At 37.2% G+C, this 13,168-nt stretch overlaps 2 protein-coding genes across 2 annotated transcripts; both read left to right on the forward strand.

Moving 5' to 3' along the window:
- Nucleotides 1-1,123: 1,123 nt before the first annotated feature.
- LOC136676563 (apoptosis-associated speck-like protein containing a CARD) lies at nucleotides 1,124-2,163 on the forward strand. The gene is made up of 2 exons (XM_066653662.1): nucleotides 1,124-1,214; nucleotides 1,946-2,163. Exons 1-2 carry the CDS (start codon nucleotides 1,124-1,126, stop codon nucleotides 2,161-2,163), a joined length of 309 nt encoding a protein of 102 aa, XP_066509759.1.
- A 1,257-nt stretch (nucleotides 2,164-3,420) lies between these two features.
- Nucleotides 3,421-12,335, forward strand: LOC136676572 (caspase recruitment domain-containing protein 8-like). Its single transcript, XM_066653674.1, has 8 exons — nucleotides 3,421-3,424; nucleotides 4,933-5,037; nucleotides 6,119-6,182; nucleotides 6,357-6,574; nucleotides 6,728-6,984; nucleotides 8,628-8,732; nucleotides 8,827-8,971; nucleotides 12,064-12,335. The coding sequence occupies exons 1-8, from the start codon at nucleotides 3,421-3,423 to the stop codon at nucleotides 12,333-12,335; spliced, it is 1,170 nt and encodes a 389-aa protein (XP_066509771.1).
- Nucleotides 12,336-13,168: the final 833 nt, after the last annotated feature.

Here is a 13,168-nt window from a genome sequence, read left to right on the forward strand (position 1 = left end):
CTTCCTTTGCTTCCCTGCTCCTTAGCTCCACTCTTTGTCTAAGCACACCCAGATGATCTGCTTATTTTTGCCATTAGGTTTTTGTATAAACGGCCCTTGTTTTAGTCTTGTCTCTTGTTGAACTGTGTGTGTGCTTGTCTGTCTGCAGTGGTGTGTCTGTCTCTGTGTTCTTAAGTATCTAGTTGATCTGTAGTGTCTAGTTTGCTTTCCTTTATCCTGTTAGCTTTCAGTCTATTGTAATACACTTTTAGATATTTTTACTTTAGTCTGTTTAATTTCTTGTTAGCTTTTTTCTTTTTGTGATGGTTTATGTCAGTTACTTATTTGTTTGACTCTGTCTTATTAGATCTGCCATTTCCTGTTTGTCTTTCTCCTCCTTAGTTTTTCTTGTTTACTTGTTTTCCAGGTTTCCATTTACTAGCTTTGTCTCTTCTTTATTTCTAGTCTTCTATTTCTTGTATCTGATGTTTTGCTTTTGTCACTCATCAATCTTGCTGTTTTTTTCTTTCTGTTTGATAAATTCTGTGTTTTATATTGTATGTGTGTGTGCCTCCATTACCATCACCCACTGTTACAAGATGAATGAAGCAGTGATCTGTATTTTCTAGGTTGATAAATCTGAATGTGGCTACAGCCTCAACTATCATCCCACATTTGAGGTGATTCTTGACTCTAAAGCTGAAGTGGTGACAGTCGGCCTGTTGGATGAACATGATAAAGTGGTGTGGGAGCCTCGTCTGGTTTTCCTTTCAGGTGGAGATTTTTTGTATTATACTATTTATAGCGTATTAATATGTTTACAATATTGTGCAAGTCAGAAACAACTTATCATTTAGTTATAATTACCTGACCATTTAGTACACATTATTCACTTAAATAAGAGGAAGGGGAAATTGACTGAAAATACAGCAGGTTCCACATATTTTTTGAAAGAGAAACAGAGAAACTGGGAGTCTTAAACAGCTCAAGACTTGGTGTTGCAGGAAAACTCTCCCCATGCGATAAACAGAACTTAAAGATTTCATCTCAGAGAGAAGAGGAAAATCTAGCTCTACTCTCACTTCAGATCTAAACAATTCACAGCTGTCTGTGTACATCTTCACTCAACACTGGGTCAGAGGAGATGAGGAGCAAGAGAGGAGCCCTTTCTGAGAAGGAAAAGAAATGGACACAAAAGAATATTAGCAAATTAAGCAAAAACAAACAGGCTATTTGTGGAATGTTTAACATTCTTGATGTCTGTTCTGACTGGACATAAAATAAATAAAAGGTGTCTGACTTTTGCACAGTAAATAAAAAGGGTTATGTAGCTGGACAAACATCTAGGAGGAATGCCATAGTGTCCAAGCACTAATATTTGTTTCTACTTTCTTGCATTAGACACTTGTGCAGGGGAAACCTCTCTCAGAATAAATCATGCAGGTAAGAATTTCTGATGCACAGATCATTTTACTGCCTTGTGGAAACAAATAAAACTGTAATTAAAGAAATACAGAGTGCACCTCAGGATCAGTGCAGCTGATAAAATGGACAATGGCTATGTTTACATGCAAAGATTCCACTCAATCAGTTTGAATGAATTCAGATTATAGATTTAGACGGGGGTGTTTATATGTACACCCCACTCACCAATCTGATTAAAACCACAGTTTATATATGTGCTACCCAGGGCCAGCACTAGCCATTTGGGTGCCCCCCCGTCCTCGAGAGAAAGACACCATGTCTAAGTTTCACTCATCTGTAGTAATAAAGCTTAATTTTGCCTCAGCGACTCAAAACTCCTTCACAGTAAAGAGCGGTGGAATTCAGAATGAGGTGTATAAATGAACGTGAATTCTATTCCGATTGAGCCATAAGTAGGACTATTAACAGATTATCAGGCTGCATGTAAACATTGCCAGTGAGTATAAAAATAGGGGTGGCTTTAACCTGTTTTGTCCTTAAGGGATTGAATTTGTGGATGAACACCGGGCTGAACTGATTCAGAGAGTCTCCTCAGTGATGGAGGTAGCAGACTGTTTACAAACAAAGAAGATGATCACTGAGGAAACGTACAGCAAGTTGCAAACTGCAAAAACATCTCAGGAACAAATGAGGATCCTGTACAGAGCTCTGGCCTCAGGAGGAGCAGCTGTGAAAGCTAAATTCTATCAAATTCTTTAAAGGAATCAGCATTTCTTACTCAATGAATTGGAAGCTGGGGCCAGCAAAGCTTACAAAAGTGGGCCTGTTGTAAGCAGGAGGAACGGGTGAATGTCAGGATCTTGGTCAGAGCATTTCCAAAGCAGCAGGTCTGTGGTGTTCCCTGTATGCAGTGGTTGATACCTACCAAAAATTCCCCTAAGGGTCATACAGTTGAAATCAAAATTATTCCACCTCCATCGCAAATCAGGTTTAGTAGCAACATTTACTAACTTCCTGCTGTTTGCATTAAATCAATCCATGATACGTTCAGCGTTTATTATGCTTTGTATATGCTTCTGTACCTGCTGCCACCAACCAATCTTGCTGCAGGTCTTTTGCAGTCACTTGAGGGGTGACTAGAGCCTCCTCAGGAATCTGGGGGCATTTCCAGGTAGTGGAGCTGGTTTTCCTCTAATTTTGGACTTGTGAACACTGGTTCAAACTGTATCTCTAAGAACAGTCTTTGCTCTCTTTTGCTTCATTTTCTAAGTTTGTTTGAGGCAATAATATCTTCTTTTAATGTTTTGGACAACTCTTGCCATATTTCTAATGGTGTAAATTGTCTTACATTAAAATAAATGAATGTATTACAAATGCTCTAGTTTTCTGTTCTAGTTTATAGTTTTTTTTAATGTCTTGCATATCAGATACCTTGCATTGCACATCCAAAGGTTTGTGGGCAACCCTTGCATTTAGTGAATCCACCTACTTCATTCTGCTTCTGTTTTATACAAAAAGATTCAGCTTGTATATTCTCAGGAAAATCATTGGAGCAGCTGCACATGAGTTCACCATGCCCAATATATGGACTAGAGGGCTATAAAGCCATCCAGTACTGAGCTGGAACTGTGTTCCACAACTAATCAACTAATATCAGCACCTGACCTCAATAAAGCTTGTGGTTAAATGTTCATTCAGAACGTTTAATCATTTAATTACAGGAGTGTACCGCCTTTCCAAAGGAGTAGAAGCTGTTACTACTGCAGAAGAGGCACAAACTCTCTATTAAAGTGATGTTGGATGGACAAGAGACTTAAGTAAAAAAGGGAACCAACAGCCATTGTCTCTTCAGACTTCCCTGCCCAGTGCCTTGCATTCAGTGTGCATGTGTTTAAGAGCGATTGAGTGAGAGATCACAGATTGACACACATCAGATGATCACATACTTTCAGTGTCTGGCACCATTTCAGTTCATATTTTGTTCTGTCTTCCAGCTCATCAGGACAACGCTTAAAAATGGGTATGTCATTAACAAGATTTTTATATTCAACAGTTTTCTGGGCAGCATACACTGCCACAAAGCTCCAGGGTCCTGGGTTGTTTCCTCACCCAGTTCAAACACATATGTTGGTAGATGGACTATCTGTGTGAAACTGTTCACAGGTGTGAGTTTTTGAGTGACTAAGTGAATGTGTGATGTGAAAACCATTAATTTATATGGTTTATACTATAAGGACACTGCCATATTGGGATTAAATAATTTTTCAATTGTTCATTTCATTGGTTGTAAATGACACATAGTAACTGTTTCTTTATTAACTCCTGCTTCTGGAATGCAGGGCTAGTGAGTTTCTTAAAAACGGGCAACTTGCTGTCATTGTTGCGTCTATTGGGATATTTTGTTCATGGTGATACTTTTTTAAGCTTGCAATATTAAAGTTAATGAATTGCACTAGCCTGTTATTGTTTGTTATGGAATTGTGAGTATTATTTTAAAAGACGTGTTATATTTTTATATTTATTAAATTTAGGCAATTGTTTCAGCACCAAGCGATCGTCCAAAAAAAGAAACACTACCTCAGAAATCTGTACAGAATATGAGGCACAAGGTAAACATGAAACACAACATGAAAACATGCCCCTAAAACTACAGTCCACCATATCTTGCTTTACACATTTCATCTTAACTGCAATTTATTGATACATTCTGTGATTGGAAACAAAAAAAAGTATTACTTCTGATGAATTTGTTCTCTAGGACGTTCCACTGATTGCAGACAATATCAACATGAACGAGGGAGATTTACCCAGGGTACGTCTAACTATCCAGTTTTTTTTTTTAAATATTTTAAATAGTAGGAAATTTAATAAGGCCTACTACAATAGACATGTGAATTTTCCAGTTTCCATTTTTGCTTCATTTTCTAAGTTTGTTTGAGGCAATAATATCTTCTTTTAATGTTTTGGACAACTCTTGCCATATTTCTAATGGTGTAAATTGTCTTACATTAAAATAAATGTATGTATTACAAATGCTCTAGTTTTCTGTTCTAGTTTCTTTTTTTTTTTTTTTAAATGTCTTGCATATCAGATACCTTGCATTGCACGTCCAAATGGTTGTGGGCACCTCTTACATTTTGTGAATCCACCTGCTTCACTCTGCTTCTGTTATAGACAAAAAGATTTAGCTTGTATATTCTCAGTAAAAAAGGATTGGAGCAGCTGCACATGAGACTCACACAGTTCATCTTAACTGCAATTTATTGATACATTCTGTGATTGGAAACAAAAAAATGTATTACTTCTGATGAATTTGTTCTCTAGGACGTTCCACTGCTTGCAGACAATATCAACATGAACGAGGGAGATTTACCCGGGGTACGTCTAATTATCCAGTTTTTTTTTTTTTTGGATGGAAATGGAAATTTAATAAGGCGTAGTACAATGGACATCCATTTTTGTTTCATCTATCCACTATTTGTTTTAAAATGCCTTTGTCTTTTGTAAATATTGTTTGTGACATTTCAGACTTTGACTTTTTCTATAACGACACAGGGCTCTTCTCTTCTGAGGAGTCAGAAAAAGGCTACACTGAACATGAGTCAATATACGACATCATAGCAGCTCCAGTGAGTAAGTCCTAAAAGTCATTAAATTCAATAAACGTATAAGCCACCCCTGCGGCTTGATGCCATGTGGAGGTTTTGTTTGCTTTTCAGCCTAAGGTTGCTGTGTGTTAGAAAAAGATTTGTTTTTTGTGTTTATGTCATCATCATCATCCATTTTCTACAGAATGTGATCTGTTTTTATCAAGTAATGGAAAAATAGATATCAATGATCAATAATACATGTTGGAGTATGTGTTGAACCCAAACCATCAAAAGGAATACCATTTTCAAGAAGTATGTTTTTAGTTATTTGACTTAAAAGCAATAGACAAGGGCAACAGGTAGATATTAAGTCAGATATTATATTATAAATCCCCGTTTTGTTATTTTAAGTGAAACCCATAATTCAGTCCAATCTGTTTATTGCTAGTTGGTAGTTTCACTGGAAACAATGTAGTGTATTATGATTATGTGCTGTCCACTGGGGTACATTTGCTGCACACTTCTTGTGGTGCACTGTGGAGTTTGAGTGTAGTTTGAAAGTTGAAAGCCCAGCCCATGAGTACCCAAACCACCCACTGCATCACTAATAGGGCTGGGTGATATATAAATATATATCGATATATCTATATTTTTAAAATGGAATGGACTCAATTGAACAAACGGTTTTATAACCTGCCCATTGAAGTGGAATTACTACATCAGACTGTAAATTAATACTAATATCTTTTGCAAAATATTCTTGTTTCTCTCTTCTGTTTTATAAGGTGGAAGAGTAAGATGTCGAAGGGTAAACCAAAAACAAAACAAAAGAGGTTTTCACAATTTGAATTTTTTTTTCAACAGATTTTAAAAGTATATAGAAAAAATATGGCTATTTCTTACCTGTCTTGTGTTCTTTACCTGATTTAGCAGTGCAGCATTCATCATTATCTCTTGATACACCCATTATTCAAAGCTATTCATCCTTTCTTCATTCTAAGCCTCAAAGCTCTAACAGCAGGGAAATACCTCCAGGGAGTGAGTGTTTTTAACATATTCTTTTAGAAGATTGGAAAAAATGTATCTGGATCATAATAAAACTCTATTGTTCTGTTCTGACTAAGCTGGTTTAACAGAATTCACACCTGAAATCATTGACGGCAGTCCAGAAGACGAGAGCACCACCAAGTACAGGTCTCAGATCTGCTTATTTTATAATGTTTTAAAATGATCACTAATTCAGAATCCAGAAAACACATGTCCACACATTTTATTTCTGCATGAATTTACAGTTTTTGAGGAATTTAATACATTTATCAAATTAAGACAAGATATAATTTGCTTTTGAAATTTCCTCTGCAGGTTCCTGTGTCCTCACGCTGGTCAGTTCCAGTGCAGATTGACAGGTCTTGTTTTTGAAATGGAGGGGAAAGGGGAGCTACTGTACAGAATAGACTCTTGGGACACTCGTCTCTTAGACGGTTTGGGTCAGATGCAGCCTGCAGGTCCTCTGTACAATATCAGCTGCTTTGAGGGTTCAGTCTCTCAGTTACACCTTCCGCACTGTGAGATACAATGTGGTGAGTTCACAGTCTAACAGCTTGCAGTGGGACCTGAAATGTATTCTACTGATATATATTAAAGATACCCTGCAATGTGCTGAAGATTAACCTGTGTTTAAGGAGTTAATATGTTTTATGAAATCTTTTCTTCTGCTTGTTGGTCTGTCACAGATAATAATCAGGTGGAGCACATGGCTGTGGCACATTTCACAGGTGACAATGTAGAGGTCATACAGCCCCTGAAGGTCACAAACTCACATGTGGTTATTACAATCCAAGGACTTTCTCTCTTTGGCCTCTTAAGGAATTTGTTTCAGAATAATCCCATCAGAGCCCAGGTCTTACTCTTCTATAAAAAAATGTCTTCGAGGCAAAAGTGGTGTAAACTACACATGCACCTGCTGCCAAGGAATGTTCCAGTCGAGGAGGTAATCTGCTTCATTTCATTGTTTAACACTACATACAGATTTTTGTCACAATGACCAGGTTTGTCACAAAACCTGGTACAAGATTGTCTGCTGGTTTTAAAATTTTTGAGGTTCCAAGTTAAATCTCAGGTCTTTCATCACGAGTCCAAGTAAAGTCTCATACTCTTATTGTTGAAAAGCATCTGCTGTGCCCATAAAACAGCATTGCTATTTCTTATGAGTTTAAAGCATGTACTGTACCGTTACAGTCATTTATGAGCATATACCACAGTATCAGAACTAATCAGTTTTAAGATCACTTTTAAAAATACATTTCAATGCAATGTGTAGAAATGTGTAGTATATTGTAGAACCAAATTTAATGACAAAAAGCTGAGCTCGAGGAAGTGAACTTGCCTTTGCTGTGGTCAGTGCTGTTATCTGTGGTTGCACACATGTGTTATGCTGCACATTGCAGGGAATGCAGGTCACCAAACAAAAACAAAATATATACATATTTACTTATTATATACTTATTTACATAAGTAAACAACAACAACAACAATAATAATAATAATAATAATAATAATTGCATTAAATAAACATGGTTCACTAGTCCTGAATCTAATCCAGAGTCCAAGTTCAAATAAATCAAATACATTTTGATTTACTGGTTGATTATTAATTAATTAACTGTTAATTATCATTATTTAAAACTCAATAATGAGACAGACATAAAGCCTTAAAACACATGTTGTTTGAAACCAAAGGTGAGGTGTTGTTTGAAACCATGATGAATATGAATTGTGGTCTGTGTAGACCCACCCAACAATCATGATTCTTCACTAAACCCAATATTTCCACATGTTTCTACAGCAGCAAGAAATAAGAACCAGACTGTGGAGAACACTGTTGGTTCCATTTGCTGCACATGTTCTGTACTCCATTAGTACAGTATCATTTGAGTGCAATCCCTAATTTTTTTTCATCATCATCATTTATCATCAACATTTTTCAAAAGTTTACAAACTTCAAATAACCCCACTTTATCCAGGCAGTACTGGGTTAAACAATATCTTGTTCAACTTAGCACATTTCACTAACTCAAGGACACTTTAAATTATTGCAGTTTCCTCACTATTTGCTGCAGTATGTGGGTAAAACTGACTTCGCTGTAGTTATTACTTAAGGAGGAACTGACTCTAAATTTAGAAACTGCTAACTGCATGAAAGTAAACACAGAACAAAAGTTACAAATTAGTTTCAAACAGTGTGAAAACCTTACAGACAAGTTAAACTTCAGCCATTAACAAACAGCCATTTTTCCCCTTAAACTTACTGTTCCACCTTAAAAGACAGTATTAGAACAACAATTAGAAATAACAGTATTTCCCCAGAATTGTCGCCATTGCCTTTAGAAGAAGTTCAGAAGAAGAATCTTGTACTTAGTCCTAGAGTCAAAAGGAAGCCAATGCAATTGCCATAAACATGAGCACTTGGTGAAAGTAAAAGCCCTGGTTGCTGAGTTTGGGAAGTATTGGAGATGACTGATCAGTTTAACTGTAAAAATGCAAATTACTATAGTCAATACAAGAAAAGAGGAAACCCAAGTTGAACAAGCTGAAACACTCAGAATATCACTAACAATTTTCCTGCTCTTGAAGGTGATGAGAAAACATAACAAATACATAGAGACCAGCTCTACATGCCAGCTGACACCTGGGAGAAAATACAGACCGTCCTGTGACCCTTACGTGTCTCAGCCAAAGGTAAACTACAGTGCATTGATACCACAAAGGGTTCAACTCTAGCAGTCATTTATTAAATATAACGGGCATCTCAGCAGTGATCTGTGTTTTCTAGGTTGAAATATTTGAGTGTGATTATGGCCCCAACTATCACCCCACATTTGAGGTGATTCTTGACTCTAAAGCTGAGGAAGTGACAGTTGGTCTGTTGGATGAAAACAATGAGCTAGTGTGGGAGCCACATCGGGTTTTCCTTACAGGTGGAGATTTATTTATTAAAAAAATAATTATTATTGTTTATAATATTGTGCAAAATTTAGGGACCACCTATCCATTAAGTACTTTAAAGGCAACGTTCATGATTATAATTGAAAAAAAACCTTTTTATAAAGTTCTGAGGATGCTTCCTCACCATTTGCTGCTCTTTTTTGCATGCTGAAACCTGTCTAATGTCTTTACAAAGTGCCATTGTATATAGTTAATATTTAATTATTTTTGCTGTTTCAGATCACTTTAACCGAAGTCTACAATTGTGGGGGAACGCATTTCTAATCTCAGTGTTTTTTTAATGTGGGATGTGTGTTTGAGGAAAAAAAAATGCAGTTGTTTGTACATGGATGGCGTTTAAGTTGTCTGTAAGTTTTTTATTATACACTGTTTGAATTACCAAAGGGCGGCACGGTGGCACAGCAGGTAGTGTCACAGTCACACAGCTCCAGAGACTTGGAGTTTGTCGGTTCAATCCCGATCTGTCTGTCTGTGAGGTGTCTCTGGGTGCTCCAGTTTCCTCTTACAGTCAAAAAACATTCGCTGGTAGGTTGATTGGTGACTTAAGTGTCCATATATGTGTGTGTGTGTGAGTAAATGTGTGAGTGTATGTCGCCCTGTGGAGGACGGGCGCCCCCTCCAGGGTGGCGCAGTGATTCCAGGTAGGCTCTGGTAGGCCCTGAAGTGGATAAATGGTTACAGACAATGAATTAATAAACTACCACAGAAACTCATTCGCAGGAATACAGCAATATTATCATGTAAGTTTGATTTTAATGATTGGATTTATCTCGGTTGTCTTAAAAGACGATAGAGAGACTAATACACCAGAGAAAGTTAGTTTATTTATTCATTTACAGATATTGTGGCTTCATAAACACATTAGATTAGACAACTGAGCAGGACAGAAGCCTTTACTTGGTGAGAAATAAATAGACACAAAATAATATCTGAAAATCTGCTGGTGATCTGAAGACAGCTGAACGTCCCAGAAACCAAACCTCAACATTAATGAATGAGTGAAAATCAATTTTACAATGTTGGGGTTTGTGTTGAGGATTCTGTGTATTTTTTGTCAAATATACATTTTTTAATTTTCTGATGCTGAGATATGTCAGTAGGAAAATGTGGGGTGGTCCCTGACTTTTGCTCAGTAATGTATATCCATACAGTCTAAAGATGTAATACCATAGTGTCCAAGCACTAACCTTGGTTTCTACATTAGACACAAATGCAGAGGAAGCCTCTCTCAGGATGGATCCAGCAGGTAAGACTTTGACTCTCAGTTCATTTTACTGTTGTGTGTGTACAGATTATTATCTCTTCTCGTTAGGATCTCTTTCATTCATGTTTGGTACACAGATCAGCCACAACATTAAAAGTCACCTCCTTGTTTCTACACTCTACTGTTTATTCTCTCAGTTCCACTGACTGAACAGGGGCACTTTGTAGTCCTTCATTTCCAGACTGTAGGCCATCAGCCTAATTTTTGTCCACTTTCATCCAGTTTTTCAAATGGTCAGGATCCAAATGTGGGACAAAAACTCCTTTGTGGCAGTGGGTATTAACTAAGAGTATAGATGGGACTGTTTTAAAAATAAGTGAGTTTTCTGAATGTATTTTAACAGCTGATGGGATTTACACAAATCATTGGTCACTGAGAAGGTGACTGAATGTTCTGCTTCCTGGAGCAGTCAGACAATGCTTGTATAGGGATACAAATAGGAAAACAATGTATGCTTGAGACCGCAACCCTGAAATGGATAAGTGGTTTTAGACAATGGGAAGACACACCCACTCAGTCGGCAGTACAGCAGAGTAGTAGCTGGGATAGCGGCCATACTCGTTTGGCATGTAACACAGAGTAGCAGGAGGGAGGGCAGCCACATTCAGTTGGCAGTTCCACAGAGAAGCAGCAAAAATAGCAGCCACACTCGGTCGGAAGTAAAGCAGAGTAGCAGTGTTAATACAATTATTTTAACAAAATATCATGAAACCACACCAAAGACACAAAAGGCTCATACACAAACGCCTGTGTAATGCCAATTCTACCCACCTGTGCCATTTTATTGTATCTCTTGTGTAAAATGGCAACCGCAGTTCAGAGTAAAAACACAAAAAAATCCCTGTGACTGTTCTGTCTCTAGGCTGTATGTTGCCATGGTAACTTAAACAGCATTATGTTCTCGAGTGATAGAGAGCTATCAGTCACTCATCAGTCATTATTATACAACCCGGTCTCACACCTACTTGTGATATAGTGACATGTATTATAGAGTGCAATTCGTGACATACTCACTTTTTTTAGACATTTTGTGCGACAATATCACAATCATAAGTGTATGGGTAATTACCATATAAACACTATGCGACAGTAACACGAAAACTCTTCCTCATTACAGGCGTCATTACTCACATAACATAAAAAAAGGCATAATGTGAATTACTTATCATAGGTTGTTATTCCAACAAAGGCATAAAGTATTTTATTATAATATTTCTCCAATGCAATGCTTATTATTGGTGTCCTACTTTAGCTTTAACTCGAACAAGAACATTTCTTTCACTTGGTGTTATTTTGACTAATATTCAAAAGGTTAATACTGAAAAGGACATTTCCTTAGTCATTATTTGCTTCAATATTTTAGCAAATAATGAATTAGTAAAGTTATATTTTCCATAAATAAAAATACGACCGTGGTATTAACGAATGGTAATGACACCTTAATGAGCAAGAGTTTTCGTGTTACTGTCACATAACACAGGGCACTGATATAACGGTTTGTATGCTAATTACCCATAGACTTATAATTGTGATATTGTCGCATAAAATGTTGAAAATATGTGGCGAACTGGTCTCCTATAAATGTGACTATTTCACGAGTAGATGTGAGACCAGGTTGTATTATATTGGACCATGCATCAGCCATTCTCAGAGAGCTCTGAAGAGTGTATTTTTGTCCTTTTTGAGAAGATATTTATCATATTTTTTTTTTTGTGTGTGATTTTTAAATTTTGCTGAACATTACACATAACATCACTCTACCCTGCTAAATGTCATGAGTAATGTGTGTGTGTCTTTCAGGGATTGAATTTGTGGATGAAAACAGGGCTAAACTGATTCAGAGGGTCTCCTCAGTGATGGAGATAGCAGACTGTTTAAAAACCAAGAAAATGGTCACTGATGAAACTTATAGCAGCTTACAAAGTGCAAAAACATCACAGGAACAAATGAGGATCTTGTACAGAGCTCTGGACTCAGGAGGAGCAGCTGTGAAAGCTGAATTCTATCAAATCCTTAAAAAGAAGGAGTGCTATTTACTGGGTGAACTGAAGGCTGGACCCAGTGAAACGTAGGAAAATTGGCCACAGGAAGCAAGAAGAAGTGGGACTATAAAAGGGCCAGGTCATGTTTTGGTGGTGATCAAGATTTGGTCAAAGCATATTAACTTAAAAAACGGACTGTTCACTCATTGCCTGATGTATCCCACCCACTTGACCCCATGACACACTTATGCAGTTGCCTAGGCCTCTAACTGATAAGAAAAGGGAAAGTATCTCTCCTGAATTTGCCTCTCTCAATCAATGGTTTTTAATGGTTCCTCACTCTAGGTTGAGATTAGAATTCTAGATTAATTCTAGTCTGAAAACCTAGCTGTTTTCTCAGCTTTTTACAAAAATGACCTAATTTTACTGTACAGCACATTGCTTTTAATTTAACATTGTCAGTAGTTTTGTTCTTGTGGCTGGATATATGTTAATTTACAACAACTATACTATATTGCCAAAAGTATTAACTCGTCAGCCTTTGCACTTATATGAGTTATAGCCCGTTCTTAATACATAGCGTTTAATATGATGTTTGCCTACACTTTGCAGCTACAACAGCTTTAACTCTTTTAGGAAGGCTTTCCACAAGCTTTAGGAGTGTGTTTATGGGTATCGCTGACAAAAATACCTAGCTTGCAGCCTCTGCTCTAATTCATCCCAAAGCTGTTCTATAGGTTTGAGGTCAGGACTCTGGACAGTCAAGTTCTTCCACTCCAGTCTTGCTCATTCATGTTTTCATGGACCTTGCTTTGAGCACTGGTGCACAGTAATGTTGAAACATGGAGTTTGGGGGTGTGTAGCCATTTACTCCACCGAGAGTTTGTAACCTCTGTGCACTATGTGCATCTACTGACCCCACT

The sequence above is a fragment of the Hoplias malabaricus genome, chromosome 2, assembly GCF_029633855.1.
Source record: "Hoplias malabaricus isolate fHopMal1 chromosome 2, fHopMal1.hap1, whole genome shotgun sequence".
NCBI lineage: Eukaryota > Metazoa > Chordata > Actinopteri > Characiformes > Erythrinidae > Hoplias > Hoplias malabaricus.

Bases quoted from the DNA above. Each gene is read 5' to 3' on its own strand.
- LOC136676572 (XM_066653674.1), top strand. The intron at 5,038-6,118 runs GTAAGTCCTAAA...GTTCTGACTAAG, and splicing joins CATCATAGCAGCTCCAGTGA to CTGGTTTAACAGAATTCACA. The intron at 6,183-6,356 runs GTACAGGTCTCA...TTTCCTCTGCAG, and splicing joins GAAGACGAGAGCACCACCAA to GTTCCTGTGTCCTCACGCTG.
- LOC136676563 (XM_066653662.1), top strand. From the start codon at position 1,124: ATGAGGAGCAAGAGAGGAGCCCTTTCTGAGAAGGAAAAGAAATGGACA. The intron at 1,215-1,945 runs GTGGAATGTTTA...TTTGTCCTTAAG, and splicing joins CAAAAACAAACAGGCTATTT to GGATTGAATTTGTGGATGAA.